Source organism: Cololabis saira, chromosome 6 (genome assembly GCF_033807715.1).
Source record: "Cololabis saira isolate AMF1-May2022 chromosome 6, fColSai1.1, whole genome shotgun sequence".
Classification (NCBI taxonomy): Eukaryota; Metazoa; Chordata; class Actinopteri; order Beloniformes; family Belonidae; genus Cololabis; species Cololabis saira.
In genome coordinates this window covers 33,455,410-33,472,994 of record NC_084592.1, presented here as the reverse complement: position 1 = coordinate 33,472,994, position 17,585 = coordinate 33,455,410, and the positions used below count along the sequence as shown (strand labels likewise).

Here is a 17,585-nt window from a genome sequence, read left to right as displayed (position 1 = left end):
CCCGTTTGCATAAACAATTATTTATTAATTCAAGTCATAGATGACAAATTCTGTATGATTTTCCTATTCTGGATGAAAAAATATGGACGGCACACACTGGTCCTTATCAAAACAGCTACAATGAGCTCTCCCTCATGTTAGTCGCAATAATCAGATGGCAAAAAAAGAAAAAATGGTTACAGCTGAAAAATACCATTATCAAACAGGCCAATAGTCATTTAACTGGCTTGATTCACTCAAAGCTTTTGTAATGAATTAAGGAGCAAAACACAAATGAAAAACCCCAATAGAAATATTGCCACCCCATCATCCACCACTGAAGCATGAGCCCACCTTTTTACTGGAGATAACCTTTTGTCTGCTTAATATTGATACCTTGAGGTCAATCTGTTGGAGAATCCATGAAATCTAAAGCAAAGTTTACAGAATTTATAAAAAAGGCATTAATTACACATCTCAAAGATAGAAAAAGTGTGCACAAGCGTGGTGAATTCACAGCAAAGTAAAGTTTCTCCTGGACTGGAAGTGTTGAGCATTCCTGCATTAACAGACACACCCTGAAGGACTGCATGGGAAAGTTAAGCAGGCTGTAATTAAAACACTTTTCTACCTCCATAAAGGTTCAAACTGAACATGAGGAATTAATTGGTTGATTTTAAAGGAATACTATAAAACTAGTCAGAGAAAGAAATCCAAAATAGAGTATCTTAATGCATTGACAAATGTTGAACAGCAACGTTGTGGTTTCCTGCACCTGCTGACTTATCACCGTTTGCAAATGTTAAAACGTGGGGTTGGCCTGTGACACGTGTAGTTTCTGATCCTTTACAGATTTAGATCTCTACGTGTTCACAAGTAGGTGTTGGCAGGAGGGCCCATAAAAGCTGACGGTTCATCTGTAAAAACCTCCCAGAGCTTCAGCTTGAAATTGGATGTAATGATGCAAATTCAGCTCCTGCTCTCTTAGTGGCTGCTCTGGTTCACTCTCTTTGTGTAAGCATCCCAGCCTGACTTTCTGTACGACTCAGCAGCTTGCAGCCTATCAGGGGCCTCCAGGATACCTCGTCCCACGATGATGACGTCAGAGCGTTTGTTGAAGATGACCTCTTCTGGGGTGGTGTATGTTTGACCCAGCGAATCTCCTGGGAGGAGGACAGACACACAGACAGGAGAGGCTGAGAGTGAGGTAATGGATGAGTCAGCAGGAACATAGTGCTACAGCACCCCCATGTGTTCGAAAATGGCATTATTTAAAAACAAAAAAAAGTTGAAGAGCAGTAATAAAAAGAAGAGCAATGAGTTTCCACTATCTCTCCTCTCAGTTGCAGTGGAGAATTTCAGAGCACTGATGAAGATTATAGTGGGACTTTCCAGTGCTTTCACACTGATCTTTGGTAACCCCCATCTCTGCTACAATCAAGTTTCTAACAGCTTCCATCCAGCCATGCATTTTCTATGTCCACTTAATCCTGTACAGGGTCACGAGGGTCTGCTGGAGCCAATCCCAGTTCATTTCAGGCAGGGGTTCACCCTGGACAGGTCACCAGGGACACACATTCATTCAATATAAAGTGTTATTAAACTAAATTCAAATGTTCAGGGGTCTTTTAAAAGTTATGCAAAAGTTCAGTAAGACGACCATTACTGTATTATTAAAAGTTCGACTCAATCTGTATCACGCGCCTTGAATCAGTTCACACGAATGGGTGACCATATTTCCATGAGATGAGTTTATCAACTGCATCTCTTTGGGAGCTGAAGGTCAATGACTAGAAGACCCCAGTCGAGAAATGTACGTCCTTCAAAACTGTAAATTACAAAAAGTTAATGATTAAATGGAACAAAGAAAAACAAAAGGAAAAAAAAGAAATCGCAAATAGGGCTGAATGAATAATCGCATTTGCAATAATATCACAAAACGCAATTTTGCAATTGCAACGTGGGCGATTATAATGTCACGTGACTCGACAGCATCAACTCTTCATGCTGCCCTTGCATCTGCAGCGCACCGGCCTCTGGCTGGACCGAACAGCCAGAAGCTGAATCATATGAAACTTTAGTCTAGAAGAAGAACAGCACATCCACACTGTGGGATTATTTAGGTCTTTAAAAAAGAAAGATGCCGTGCAACATCAGGTATTCAGAGCACGATGTACTAAAGTTACTGCTTCACATGGTAAAACTACAAACTTGTTCCAGCATTTTATTATTAAAATCATTTATTAGGTTTCATAAATAAATTAAGAAAGCATATTAAATCACAATATTAGGGAAGAACAAAACAAAAACAAAATGCAATTACATTGTTTTCCAAAATTGTACAGCCTTAATAGTAAAAAGGTGTTTATTGCAACTCCCAACTCAAAAATGTGACAGAACTTTGTCACTTTGGGGCCAACTATGTCTGAACATACATTATTTAGTGTACTGCCCAGATTCACTAGATGCTACAACATCAGGGTACATTCATCCAGTGTTACCATTTTTATCTCCACCTAATTTCTTATCTTGATGCATTTTCTGTATCCCTGACACAAGTGGTAGAGCCTGAACAATGTAATGTAGGCCCTTAGCCAAACACGGACACAAACTGAAACAAACAGAATTGCCTAACATTTGATATGTGTGGCATTTAACAGTCACTAAAACAACTGTAGTTTTCTTCCCAAATATCACTTGTAACAACAAAATGTACAAAAGTTCATGAAATTCCAAACACGTGTTGCAAATGGTGATTGTGGAGCGCCCTCTGGTGGACAAGCTACGCAACGTCAACATTCTTTACATGGTTACAGGTAGGGTTTTTTTCCCCCCCCCATTTCATCTTTCTTTCAGTTTATTTATTAGCCAATAAAATACCAATAAAATAAATAGACTGATATTGCTGGCCTGATTCCATCAGACTCCAAAAGCCCCACTCCACAGAGGAGGGAGTCGAGTAAAGAAGCTAATTCTACCACCTTAGATCACTGCTATGGACAAAACTGATAACCCACAGCTGGGGGTAAAAAAAATAAAATAAAAATACTTTTATTTCCTTATTCTATATGGTATATTAAGCAAAAATTGTTGGATATTTCAATACAAGCTCAGGATATTGTGTCAACTTTATGAAAAAAGTCTAGTATATCATCTTTAAGACATAAGACCAGTAAAGGCTGAATTATGCTTCTGCGTCAAAACAAACGCCGTGCCTACGGCGTGTGGTTTGGGTCGACGCAGACCACACGCCGTCACCTGCGCCGTCACTGACGTGCACCTCCCGAAAATTGTAACTACGCGTCGAGCGACGCAGACAGAGAGGGCTGTGATTGGTTCACTTGGAAGCGAAGCATTTCCGGTTTCCCGTTTGAAGCAGTAGTGAACTTTCAGGGCTCTTTTCTTCGTTTAAGTGTGATTTTTTTGTTTTGTTTTTTTGCACAATAGTTGTCCTTATCTCTTTGATTCACTGTGACCGGAAAAGGTCTGATAAACCATTCAGAAAAAGATCGCTAACTAGTGGTCGGGGGGTGGGGGGGGGGGGTACTGCACCGCGACAAAATGGAGTGACGGAGAAGTCCGAAGGGTTCACGACGGCGTCACGGTGACGCCGTGTGCTCTGCGTTGGTGTGACGCAGAACCTTAATTCAGCCTTTAGTCAACCTTTCTGCTCATTGTTTGCATACTTGGATGCACACCTGATTTACGTTTATCAACCTAAGAATATTAATGGTAAAGCAACATTAAGGAATGGCAAAGAAAACTGTCACGTTTACCTCCACTCTGCAACTGAACCCCAGGGGTCATGTGGATGAACTCCGGCCTCTCTGTGATCTTGGAGCCGCAGATGAACCCGATCACGAAGTCACAGTGCTCCTCTGCCATCTGCAGCTGTGAAGGTACGGCGTAAAGCAGGAGTAAAGCAGCTGTGAACTGACAAGCAACACCACCAGAACAAAGCCTCAGAAGGGACGTGCTTACCGCAGCCTTTGTGTATTCACCAGTAGCCAGAGAGCCCTGGGAACTCATCTGTGCGATGAGCAAACAGCCTCGGCCCAGAGGCTTCCCGACGGCCCCCAGCCCCTTCACGACCCCCGGCCCGGGGACCACATGAGCGTTCACCACGTGGGACCATGACGAGATCTGGTACACGCCGCCTAAACAAGCATTTACGAGACACCTTCTTAATTAACCTGAACATGTTTCATACATCAGCCTTGTGCATTTACAACTACTCTCCATAAAATCTTAATTCTCCAGAACCGTTTTGTAAGACTTGCATCTGGATCTGTCTGGGATGCTACTGCTGCTCCCTTATTTAAAAATCTAAAGATTCTTACTATTTATGACAACAGTTACCAAATATGCATTTTTCTTTACAAAATATTTTCCTCAGAAGGAAATGTTCCTGAGCACTTTAGTTCATACTTTGCCACTAAATCTCAAATTCATTCCTACTCAACTCGGCAGGCCCTAGCCCTACATCCGCCTAAATGTCTGGAATCAAGAAGCCAATTTTTGTTTAGATTTAGAGGTGTCAAAGTCTGGAATAGTTGGTACCATATTGCAAAACATTGTAGGTCCCTATCCATGTTCAAAAGTCGCCCAAGAGAGCATTTAATTCAAAAATGTAGCCAAGAAAGCTCTTAATGTTCTTTTGCACTTCATATTCTGTGTTGCCATTTGTTCAGCTTAATACTCATATTTTCATGATCATGTGTACAGTAATTTTTTTTTATTATATATATTTTTTTTTTATTATTTTATTTTCATTCATGTTCTACATGCAATTTTTATGATTTCTTTTTATGATTTTATATCCTCATAAGGATTTTGTTAAATGTTATTAGGTGGGGGCTCCTCATAAGCCTACTGGCTTGCTCGCTCCTCCCTGCACAGTTTCTTTTAACTGAACTTACTTGTGTAATGTTCTTTTTTTATGTTATGTGCTAAATAAACTAAACTAAACATATGGACAACCAGCCAGTGAAAAGATATAAAAAAAAAAATCTGAAAAGTCATTTCACCTTCATACTGATGTTTGACAGTGTTTCCAATGTCGGCAAATTTGCGATCTTCAAAAATGAGGAAATTGTTTTTCTTGGCCAAATCCAGCAGTTTGTGGCTGAAGTCCACTGTATAGTCCTGTCAGCACATATTGACAATGTGATCAGTTTTATCTTTTCTCGCAAAAGCTCCCCGTGTGGAGCACTTCCCTTGTACCTTTAGGATGTCCACGTGAGTCTTCAGCATGCAGATCTTGGGGCCGAGAGACTCGGCCAGCTGAAGCAGTTCCTTGCAGCTGGTCACGTCAGCGGACACGCAGAGGTTGGACTGCTTCTCCTCCATGATCTTCAGCAGCTTGGAGGCCAGAGAGTGAACGTCTGGGGGTAAAACACGGTGTAAGTGCCACAATGACAGAGCTTTCCATTAATCACAAAGACAACATACTTGGTAATTCAGCTCTGTGTGCGTAGCTGAGCTCATGCTTCGGCTCCACACACAGCTTCTTGATGGCTGGAGAATCACTTCCATTCTTCTTGGGGCTGAAAGAAGGAAACATTTTTTCTATTTATGGTAACACTGACTATACATTAGGGCTGGGCGATATGGACCAAAAGTCATATCTCGATATTTTCTAGCTAAATGGCGATACTCGATATATATCTTGATATTTTTTCTGTGCCATAATTGGGGTTTCCCCCAAAGCATTATAGCATAGTATCTCTGTTAGCTTCATTTTTTCTGAGGCAAACCCTCAAAAAAACAGTCACACAGGTACCTTTATTAACAGAGGTCTGCACAATATCAAAATGTATAAAACAAATGAAATAAAAATAAACTGCCTGCATATATAGAATAAAAATGCTTCTTGAATAAAATAAAACAAATATCCCTTTCCTGCATAACAATTAAATTAAAATACACTGTGCAATTAATACAATGTAGACAGTAACAGGCAGACTTTTCCACTGAGGTTGACAGTTGTGCAAATAACAAAACATTTGTGCAAATCTCAAATAAAACATTCAAGTCAATTTGTCACAAAATAAGCTATATCAAAATCATTTTTTTAAAAAAAGTAAAAATTTTTTTTTTTTTTTTTTTAAATCGATATAAACGATATTGTCTCATACCATATCGTGTTTGAAAATATATCGATATATATTAAAATCTCGATATATCGCCCAGCCCTACTATACATGCTACCAAAGGGGGAAAAAAAACAATACAATTGTACCTGAAAGTGTCATTTTCCTTGATAAACTTGGAGACACTCTGGGCGGTTTGGCTATCGATGCGTTCAGCTGCAACCAGCACGTTGAGCAGCTTGAACATGGAGATGATGGGCAGCAGCCTGATTCCCTGAGAGGCCAACATCTCCACGCCACCTTGCTCTCTATCCATAAGCACTATGGCATCCGTCACCTTTAGTCCTTCTTTGTGGAGCACTTCTGCCGTCTCCAGGATGCTGCTGCCGCTGGTCACCGTGTCCTCGATGACTAGGCACTTATCCCCCTCACTAAATTTCCCCTCCACCATCTTCCTGGTCCCTGAAGCAGAGTGTCATAAATGCATCAGCCCCTGCTGGAGACAGTGTGAACTACAACTACAACTGTCTAAATATTAAGAAAACAAAATTCATGGTTTTTGGGAATCAAAATGAAAGTGATGGTAATATTAAATTAAAAATATGTAATGTTGATATTGAAAGGGTTTTTGAGACTAAATTCCTTGGGGTTGTCATCGACCAAAAGTTAACATGGAAACAACACATTGAATATATTAAAGGGAAAATTTCAAAATCACTCGCAATCCTGTATAAATCCAGAAATATACTGAATTCCAAGGCCTTGCATTTGATTTACTACTCATTGATTGTTCCCTATTTATCTAACTGTGTGGAATTGTGGGGATCCACCTTAAATGCAATAATAAAACTTCAAAAACAAGCCATTACGTACCATCAATAAGGCTGATTACTACACTCACACAGATCCACTTTTTCTAAATTCTCATGTTATTAAATTTTATGATTTGTTTTATTTTAAAATCATGCAAATTATGTTTAAAGCAAAATCAAAAATGCTCCCTGACCCAATACAGAGGTTCTTTTCAATTCAGGAGACTCGTTACAATCTTAGAGGTGTCTGCAATTTCACAGTACAAATGGCTAAAAAAGGTATGAAAAGGAGATATGTCTCCATCGTTGGAGTTAAATTCTGGAATGATGCCAACATAAATTTAAAAACATGTCATTCTTTTGTTGTATTTAAGAAAATGGTTTGTAAAGCTATTTTTGAAGCTTATAAGTGCAATTGACTATCTGTAAATGTTTCTTTGCTTTTCTATTGTTTCTTTGCCTTTTGTTGTTTCTTTGCTCTTTTATTCTCTTTTTGGTTTTCTGGAGGTTGGTAGCCAAAAATAGAAAGTTGTTAATATAGGATAGGCTTTTATAAGCAGTTTCCTTCTGCCTATGCCTTTTCAGTTATTGTTCAACAAATTTTTTTGGTTTAATAGTTAATGCTGTGTACAATGTTTTTTTGGTGTTGTTTTGTGTTGCAATGACTGAATAAACTTCATTCATTCATTCATTCATTCATTCATTCAACTATGCAAGATCAATACAGCAAGTTATTATAAAGCTATGGATAACTAAGCAATTGCAAGTAACTCCAAGGCTGATTACTTTTTTCTAGAGCTTGACAAGATTAGCAGGACTCACCGTAATCCTTGGCCTCCTTCCTTCTGATGAGCATGGGAAGTTCATGCCTGGAGCAGATGATTGTGGCCAAAGGAAGGGCTGTGTATGGGACTCCACACACCGAGTCAAACTGCAGACTCTCTTCCTGCATTCGCTTGTAGATGAGGCTCGACACCTGAATACACACACATAAAAGGTTCTGCTTTAACAAAAAGGTCAGGATTCCTGGGTTGAATGTGCGTCACAGGTCATTCAACAGAGACGCACCACATGATGGCCACGGATTGGCAGATATTCATCACATTGGCATAAAAGGACCTGTAAAAGCTGGATTATGAGAACACTCATAAACACAGCACTTAAAGTATATCCCAATGAATGGTCTTTATTTCGGTCTTAAGCCTTTTACAAGTTAAGCCATTTTTTACAAAACAAAAAATGAAAAAAGTAAAATAAACATTGCTTTTGCCGAAAACGTGTAGACTGAAGCCGTAGCTTATACCCTTTTTATCTTGTGATCAGCTTAAATCTGAAACATTAGCATTAATCTGTGAAAACCAACATAAAGAAGACAAAAAAATAAATAAGACAAAATATAAAATTGAGGTGTCACATTCTATAATGTTTTTGATAATATACTTTATAGTTATAGTGTTTCATATTTATTTACAATATGTTCTTGAACTTGTAGATAGAAATGCACATTTTTAGGTCGTTGTCACAACTATTCCATAATTCTCTTGCCTTAATTGATGTACATTTCTTTTTAATATTTGTTCTTACTGTCGTCATCTCAAACATGAGTTTCCCCCTCAGGTCATAGCAGGTTTATTTTATTTGGAACAAATCCTGAATGCAGTTTGGAAGCAGTTTCTGCTGCAAATAAAACAGTTTTCTGCTCTACTATGTCATGGAAGTATTATATTTAATAAAGAGATTATTTGTTGGTTCATAATAGTCAGATCTATTAATTATCCTTAAAGCTCTTTTCTGTAATAAGAAAATAGGGTTTGTATTTGTTTTATAGGTGTTACCCCATACCTCCACACAATAAGTAATGTATAGTAATAACTATGAGTGAGTTATACATCAAAAACTGTGCTCTTTGACAGAAGATATCATTTTTTTACTTAATATTGCTAGGGTTTTAGACATTTTTGATTTTACACTATTTATATGTGATTTCCAGCAAAGTTTATCATCAATTATTATCCCCAGGAACTTATATTCGTATATTCTATTTCCATACAACTAATTTTAATTATTTGATTATTTATTTTTTTAGTGCCAAAAATTATGAACTTAGTTTTAGTTAGATTTGATGATTCTAATCACATTTTTCAGTTCTCGTTCCAAATTCTTCCCTGAACAATATATTCATCAAATTGGCATAAAAGGACCTGTAAAAGCTGGATTATGAGAACACTCATAATCACAGCACTCAAAGTATATCCCCACCAACACTGTTTCTCAGATATTGACTGATCAATGGGGCATTCTTGCACAGATAGAGAGTTTCACAAATCTTTTTTTTTAACTAAGTGAATGTAATGATTTATTGAAAATCCGTCCCTTTGACTGTTGCACCTTCCAGCGTTGACACATTCACATATGCACCAATACCAGCTCCAAATCAAAGATGAATTTACAGAGATGAATGCAGAAAGCTTTATATTGTGATAGCACAGCCATGTGGAGTGTTTTCTGGTTGTTTAATCGCAGCACGTGTTTACCTCGTTCATGAGAGCCGGGTAGGACACCAGCACTCTCAGGTCGATGTAGATCGGTGTCAGCAAGCCGCTCTTCAGCTTATATTCCCCAAACTTCACGGCGTTGGCGTCGTGGAGCTTCAGGATCAAACTGTCAATGGAAATGTCGTCCATTCTTGAGGATTCGTGAATTACTGGCTCACTTTTATCTCAAACTCCGAGCATGAAACCGCGCAAGTCTGGTGACGAGCAGGGGAGGGACGGAATCTGGGCTTCCGGTGCGGCTCTTTCACAATAAAAGCGTCCACTTCACCTACAACCTTTGACTGTAGTAAAGCCTGAATTAAATAAATCAGCCTTAACGGGCGCATACTATTGTATGAGTTTTTCTGTACACGAAAACAAAACCGGTATTTTTCTCACAGAGTAAAAGGTTACTGCGTCCTCACTAAGACCAAGAGAGTTGACCATATAACCCCAGTTCCTAGATTTGTACACTGGCTTCCTGTCTGTCACAGAATAGATTTTAAAATCCTGCTGTGGTTTATAAATCTCTGAATGGTGATCTGCCAAAATACATTTCTGATCTGGTGCATTAGGAACCAACCAGAACCCTCAGGTCGCCAGGTTCACGCCTACGTTATGTAACCAGTGTTGGAGCCAAACACAGTGAGGTGATGTAGCTTTCAGTTTAAGCCCCACCTGGGGAACACACCTTTATATTTACTGCTACGTTTCAGTAATCCACCACAATTCACAAAAACCTTTATTTCTTGTATCTCATTTATATCATGCGTTTTAACTGATGTCTGTCTGTCATAACTATTGCGTTTTAACTCTTTTTTGGTTTTGTTCTATTTTATTGCCTTTTTGTTTAAACTTAAATCATGCTTTTTATTTGTACTATGTGATGTTTTAATGTCTCTGTAAAGCACTTTGTTCTTCACCTTGTTGAAATAAACTTGCCTTGCCTTGCATCTGCAGACCACTAGGCCTGCATACAATTATATTAATCTGAATTACAATAAAAATCCAAATATACGATAAGATAAGATAAGATAAGATAAGATAAGATAAGATAAGATAAGATAAGATAAGATAATCCTTTAATAGTCCCACAGAGGGGAAATATGGGCGGAATTAAATCAGTTTTCGATATTATACGTTACTTTCCAACGAACATAAACTAATGACAACAACCCAAACTGCTAAAACCCAAATGCTAAGATCCATATACTTTGAAATTTGGAAGCAAGTTGGGCTGTGTCACCTGGCTGCTACAGTATGTCCATGCATCTGCCACATTGGGATGCTGGTGATTGGTAGGTGCTATTCAGTCTGTGCAGAGTCAGACAGTATAAAGTGGTAGCAGGCACTATGGTGATCCTATATGGCAGGTTCTATGTAGCAGGTCCCATGTGGTAGGTTTTATTGTGATCATATAAGGCAGGCCCTATGGTAGCACTGGCAGGTTATATGTAGAATTTACATAGCAGGTTAAGGTTCTGTGTAGCAGGTTCTATGGTGATGTCTAGGGGCTGCCACCTTTCAGAAATAGAAATAAGGGACGCCCCGATTTAGGCAGCGCAGACTCCAAAAAAGGGACATCCCCAAAACTTCTAAACTGCATAGAAAAATATATATTTTATGCGAAAAAAACAAAATGCTTTGATTTCAAGTTTAAAGTGCTTTAATAGCATTGAACTTGCATGACTGTACAGACAGCCAACCATACTAGCAACTGAAATAGCCTCCTATGCTATGTTTGTGTAAAAGTATGGTAATATATGGTGTATATAGTGTAAAAGTTAATTTATTTCAATACTTCAACTGAAAAGGTGAAACTAATATATTACATAGTCTCATTACATGCAAAGCAATATATGTTAAACCTTTATTTGTTATAATTTTGATGATTGAATCTTTTATTGATTTCATAAAATATTTAAATTTTTTGAGATTTTTTATTTGGGGTTTTCATAAACTGTGAGCCATAATCACCAAAATTATAACAAATAAAGGCTTGAAATATCTCATTTTGAATGTAGTGGGAAATAATACATTTGTTTCACCTTAAGTTGAATTTACTACGAATAAAGTTTTGCAATATATTCAAATTTTCCGACCTTCACCTGTATATTATGACATTAATAAATAAGAGCATAATATGTGTCTGTATTGGTTCAATACGGAACACAAACTTTTAATTCCCAATTACGTAACAATTCCGTATTTCAAGGGACGGGTGGCAACCCTAGTGATGTCCTATCTGGCAAGTTCTACATAGCAGGTCCTATGGCGGTCCTATATGACCTTATGTGGAGGCTTTATGTAGTAAGTTCTATTTGGGGTGTTCTATGGAGCAGGTTATATAATGACAGGTTCTATTGTGGCTCTATGTGCCAGTTTATGCAATAAACCGGTTTTATTAAAAGTTATGATGGCCACTGTGCTCTTAGTAACCTTGAGTGCTGCAGAAATTATTTTGTAACCTTGGCAAGATCTGGGCCTTGACACAATTCTGTCTCTGAGCTCCTTGGGCAGTTTCTTCGACCTCATGATTCTCATTTTCTCTGACATGCACTGTGAGCTGTAAGGTCTTATACAGACAGATCTGTGCCTTTCCTGTTCTAGTCCAATCAGTTTAATTAAATGCATCTGGACTCCAATGAAGGAGTAGAACCATCTCAAGGAAGATAAGAAGAAATGGACAACATGCGAGTCAAATTTGAGTGTCACAGCAAAGGGTATGAATACAGTACTTATGACCATGTGATATTTCAGTTTTTCTTTTAATAAATTTGCAAAAATCTCTACATTTCTGTTTTTTTCCTGTCAAGATGGGGTGCCGAGTGTACATTAATGAGAAATAAAATGACCTTTTTTGATTTTTAGCAAATGGCTGTAATGAAACAAAGAGGGAAAGATTTTATATATGTATGTATATATATATATATATATATATATATATATATATATATATATATATATATATGAAATGTACAGAATATTGAAACAGAGGAAAAAATCATTCACAGGTGAATCTGCTCTGGGCTCAAGAGCATTTATGTTTGTACAATAGAGCACAGCTGTGGCAATTTTCACCAGAAGACATGTGCTTGTATTTGTCTTTTCTAAGAGCCTTGTTGGTTACACGGTGAGTGTGAGTCATATATGAGGCTGCATGATCTGACACGGCTGGGACTGCACAGATTTACCACTTACTGAATGCACAGAGAACCAGTGTTCGGTTCTTTAGTGAGCTCGGTAAAAGACAAAGATGAACTCAAGCTGAAAGTGACAAATTCCACAAGTCCAGCTCCACTTCTATGTGACAGCTATTAATGACCCTCACTCTCTAACCTTCTCACCCTCAGAAAAGGTGCATGGGCCCTATGACAGTCTGCAGCACAGATTGCACATTGATTGCAACAAACCGACATGATTTTGTAAAAGTTTATTAAAAAGATTCAGTCCACAGTAGTTCAGAGGTTGGCGCCAACAATATAAAAACAAGTTAATTCAAAATAAAGTGTACACCTCAAAACAGCATTGAGCAAAATGCCTGAATAAAAAGGGATAAATAAAAGGAAATTACTTTCCAAACAAAAACACAAAATCAAACTTAGTTCAGAGCAATGCAAATTTGCCTACTGTTTAATTTGTTGATAGACAGCTTTGGAGGGGGCTTATTTTGCCTTTTTTGAAAACACCCACATTCAGCTACAGATGAGAAATCTCATCTACACGATGAATCCAAAAATCTAAACAGTAATAAAAGCTGATAAATTCAATAATACCATCTCAAAAGTAACAGTGCTTTGTTTTGTAACTTAATCAGCAGAGACATGGATTTATAACCTGCTTGTAAGCACACTGACCACATGGACACAGATAGGGTGATTAAAATCATACATTTTTTGACACCAAGTAAAATCACTTTCTGTCAAATGAATGCACACTCAATTTAAAAAAAAGCTGTCAAAACAATTTCATTGCAATTTTAATTGTCTATGTCATGTCTAACTGTTCAGTGGAGCCGATATATAGGAGCTGAGTTTTGGGGGACAATATAAATACTGTTTGGCTGCGAAATGTCTTTTCATATCAACTCTTTTACTCTCTTCATTTGGAAATATCTGAGAAACTACAACATGTGTTCCAACATTACCCAAAAGACTTCTGAATGCGTATTAGTCACAGTACAACAAAAGATTAAACAGTAATGGATACAACAATGTGGCTGCAGTCATATTAGGGAACACAAGTCTTTTACAGACTTTCATTGATATTCATCTCGGTTAAAAGGAATAAAACTAAGTGGAATGTTTTGAAATTAACAAAAGTCCAATGGAACAGTTAAAATACACAACAGTACTTCATGTGTGTGTGGACAGAAAATAATGTTTTGTGGAAGAAAGTATAAGGTGACGAAGCAGCATGATTTGTGCTGTAATTCCTGTGAAAATTTAAAAAAACCAAATGCAAAAGATCCAATAAAGTAATCCCATCTCTGCTACAGTGAACAGGATCGAGATCCTGATAGGATTTTGGACAGATCTCTGGATAAGATCTTTGGAAAGGCACAGAGTTTAGAGTAAAAAACTCTTATTAAGGCACTGCACTTTGGTATGGTGAAAACCTTTAAGGCACAAATTAATGGAAATATTGTCTTTGAATGCAGCAGGAGGAGGCGTTCTTGTTGAAGTGATGGGACTTCTTGTATCCTCCTTTCTTCACACTCTTCCTCTACTCCAAGGGGCTTTGAGCATCTGCAACTGCAAGCAACTCTGGCCTTAAACATTCAATTGGACACTGGATGTTCTGGAGAAAAGAAAATAAGACAAAGAAGAAAGATGGATGATAAGGAGCTGGTCATTATCTTTCATGAAACCAAAAGTTGTGCATTTAAAAGAAAAATGCGAAAAATACATGATTATTTGCATGGTACTGCAAGATATAATACAATGGCAAGAAAAAAAAAGTGAAAACCTTGGAATTAACATGTATTCTGCAGCAATTTGTCATAAAATTGGATTTGAGCATTTTTGTTATTCACCTTATTCACCTTTTTTAAGATTTAATATCAAATGTTATGAGACTAAGACTGACCAGTTTAGCAAGAGCATTTTCTCTGTAGCGGTCGTAGGCATCTGAAGGAACAGGCTGCATGAGGTCAGCTTCCACCTCCGTATGTCCTCCTGGTCTTCTACAGTTCTCACATCGCCAGCCCTTTAGAGGAAGGTTAGAGGATTCATTCACACACACACCCACAATTAATAAATAAAACATAGACTGTTCATAACTGTTTACATCAGTAAAACAGCAGGGCATTGGGGTCACTATAATCTTACTTGTTGTCCACCATAGCAGGTGCAGGTACAGATGGCCCCCAAATATTCCTTCTGCCACTGGTTTCCAACCTGGTACATTTTCCCATCATCATAACATGTAGACTCATCTAGAGAAAGATGTTTATATATTAAAGTTCAACAGTACCGAACCATACTAAACCAGTTCACAAAAGGAACATTTCCACTAGTGATGCACCGAAATGAAAATTTGTGGCCGAAAACGAAACCGAAAATAATAATAAACACTTGGCCGAATACCGAACAATACCGAACATGGTTCTTCAGCAGTTTTTCATTTATTTTGCCAATTTTTTCACCATTGCATAAATCAAATAAATTTGATTTAGGCTTTTCAAAAAGAAAAAAATCTTTTACAAAATTACAAGGTAGAAAATATTTATTGAACATAAAAAAATGAAATTTTTTTAATTTCCCAGCATTATGTTGTTTTGGTTCCACCTCCTGGTGAATGTTAGGTAAAATTCTAATGGGGTTAGTTTTTGGTTGGCCAACGATTTATTACGGGGAGCGGCCAGTCTATTAGGTAAAATTCTTATGGGGTTTTGGTTGACCAACGATTTATGTAGTGCGCAACGTTACGGTACGGAGCGGCCAGTCTATTTCCTTATTGTACAACGCCGTTATTAATTGTTCGGTTTTTTTCCCCACTTATTCCACCGAACACCGAAAGTGTTTTTTTGCCATTTTCGGCCGAACAATTTCGGTTACCGAACAATCGGTGCATCACTAATTTCCACAATCAACACCTGAAGTGTACTGGCTTGCCACTGAGGTTATATAACGAGAAGCAAGTCTGTTTAAGTGCATCACTGTGGCGACAACACAGAAGACACGGCACGGGTTGACATATCAGTCAAAACAGGACACGAGTCACTGTTGAAATAACTCTAAATCCAGTCCGTACTCACGTGGTTCACATTTGAATTCTCCCTTTCCATTTCCAAGGCAGGTGCAGCTCATCATATGACCGTTCTCAGCACGGCGGTCCCACTTTTCTCCAATACGGTAGTTGTTGCCGTTGTCATGGCACCACTCTGAAAGAAGGAGCAGCAGGAAACAGAGGGAAAGAAATGGAAGATAACAGTGATGAGAGAGGGATGGTGAGAGAAGCGCAGGAGTTGGAGGAATGGAGAGACAGAAGCAGCCAAACAAAATACAGTTCTCCTTCATACAAGTATAAAACCACATTTAAAAATACAGGTGAAATAGTTAAGTATGTCAAACAACCCTTGGTCCCATCCTTTATTAAATAAAAAAAACATTGTTGGATTACAACCTCATAATGTGCTGGCATAGAACCAGAACCTGATAGATGATCTCAGTTCTTGGTATTGTCAGGTTAGGTACTAATAATTATGGACAATACAAACAGAGACTGAACTATAGTAAAGTTTTCTGCCTTTTTACTGTGAAGGTTAGCACAAACACAGCAGAGGTCAGCATGGGCAAGCTCACACACCATCTGGCTGATGGTTAATTAAATATTATATCCAATTATCTGTAATAAAAAATAAAATAATCATTCATTATGTAGAAGAAAAAAATACTGTAAATGAGGGATTCATTGCTGCCCATGTTGAGATTGTATTATTCCATGTTGCAGCTCATAGAACAGGAACTGTAGGTGTCTATGGCTTGTGAACTCAGTCGTAGTTGATGCCGGATGTACATGAATGCGTTATAAATTCCTCAGGCTGATCACATGGAATTATTGAGGGTTTTTTTTTTTTTTTGTAATTCCATGGTGTGCTGTTGGATGTTTGCAAAGCATGATGGGATGGATGTTAATAAGCCACTCACTGGATGAATCACACCTGAAATGGCCGCTGCCCAGACCCAGACAGTGGCACCACAGCTTGAAGCCGGACTCGGACATGCGCTCCCACTCCGAGCCCAACTCGTGGTAGGTGTGCGTGAATGTGTCGTAACACGCGTCCCGGTTGGTGGTGACAGGGATGTCGCCTGGAACTTATGGAAGGGAAGAAAAACACTTAAAATACAAACAAATCATGTGCCTTACAGACAGTGGTGGACAGTAACGGAGTAAATTTACTTGAGTACTGTACTTAAGTACATATCCAGAAGATTTGTACTTTACTTTAGTATTAGATTTCTTTGGTACTTATTACTCTTACTTGAATACATTTCCAAGACAAATATTTTTACTTTTACTCGAGTAAATTTCTAGAAATTGCTAGAAAGTACTCGTTACTTTCAGGTCTGCTCTTTTTTCTTCTTCCCTAAAATCCTATTGGACACAAGCTGTTTTTGTCAAAGGAGGAGACCTATCACAGTGCACGCTCTCAGACAGACATGGGGAGACAGTTTGTTATGCTCTATATAGACGAATCCGGCGAAACCCGGAAGTCGAGCGGGCCGCCATTACTGCGGTGGCGGCTCCGCTCCTCCGCTCCAGCCCATAGACATATATACGTATGGATCTATTACTCCGCTCCCTGCCAGGCTCTCTTAATGTATTTGTATCATCGGAAAACTCCTGTCCCGTCACGTGCATTTGTTTTGATAGTGAATGAAGACGGGACGGACTGTCAAAACCACTTTTCTGTTTCACCAAGTGAACAGACGGAACGCAAAAAAAAGATGTTAAACTGCTGGAAAGGAACTGGAATTTACCTGGATACCTTAAACAAGGAAGCCAGGGAGCGGTATATGGAGAAAATAATGATTATTAACGGTTTGATCCATATGAAATCACTACTAGTGGAGCTCCGATGAGGATTTACTGCCGCAGTTCTGCACAACCCACGTCTTACTACCTTGTTTAGTGTTTGACAGCTGCTTTGGTAGATGTTTGAC

The 17,585-nt window shown here is 38.3% G+C and overlaps 2 protein-coding genes across 3 annotated transcripts in view; both read right to left on the bottom strand.

Annotated features, from left to right (window-relative positions):
* On the bottom strand, positions 1-9,636 carry umps (uridine monophosphate synthetase). The gene is made up of 9 exons (XM_061724550.1): positions 9,418-9,636; positions 7,706-7,859; positions 6,221-6,533; positions 5,431-5,525; positions 5,203-5,363; positions 5,007-5,124; positions 3,961-4,136; positions 3,756-3,870; positions 1-1,142 (listed from the first exon to the last, which is right to left on the bottom strand). Exons 1-9 carry the CDS (start codon positions 9,565-9,567, stop codon positions 964-966), a joined length of 1,461 nt encoding a protein of 486 aa, XP_061580534.1. The 5' UTR covers positions 9,568-9,636; the 3' UTR covers positions 1-963.
* Positions 9,637-12,835: 3,199 nt separating this feature from the next.
* fn1a (fibronectin 1a) overlaps positions 12,836-17,585 on the bottom strand; it is a 55,881-nt gene continuing 51,131 nt past the window's right edge. The window contains exons 45-49 of one of the 2 annotated variants that reach the window (XM_061723986.1): positions 16,569-16,736; positions 15,677-15,802; positions 14,748-14,854; positions 14,506-14,625; positions 12,836-14,217 (exon numbers count right to left, since the gene is read on the bottom strand). In XM_061723986.1, coding sequence (XP_061579970.1) covers positions 14,143-14,217; positions 14,506-14,625; positions 14,748-14,854; positions 15,677-15,802; positions 16,569-16,736 — 596 coding nt within the window. In that variant the 3' untranslated portion in view covers positions 12,836-14,142. The remainder of the gene's footprint in view (positions 14,218-14,505; positions 14,626-14,747; positions 14,855-15,676; positions 15,803-16,568; positions 16,737-17,585) is intronic. The other variant, XM_061723987.1, reaches the window with a different exon arrangement.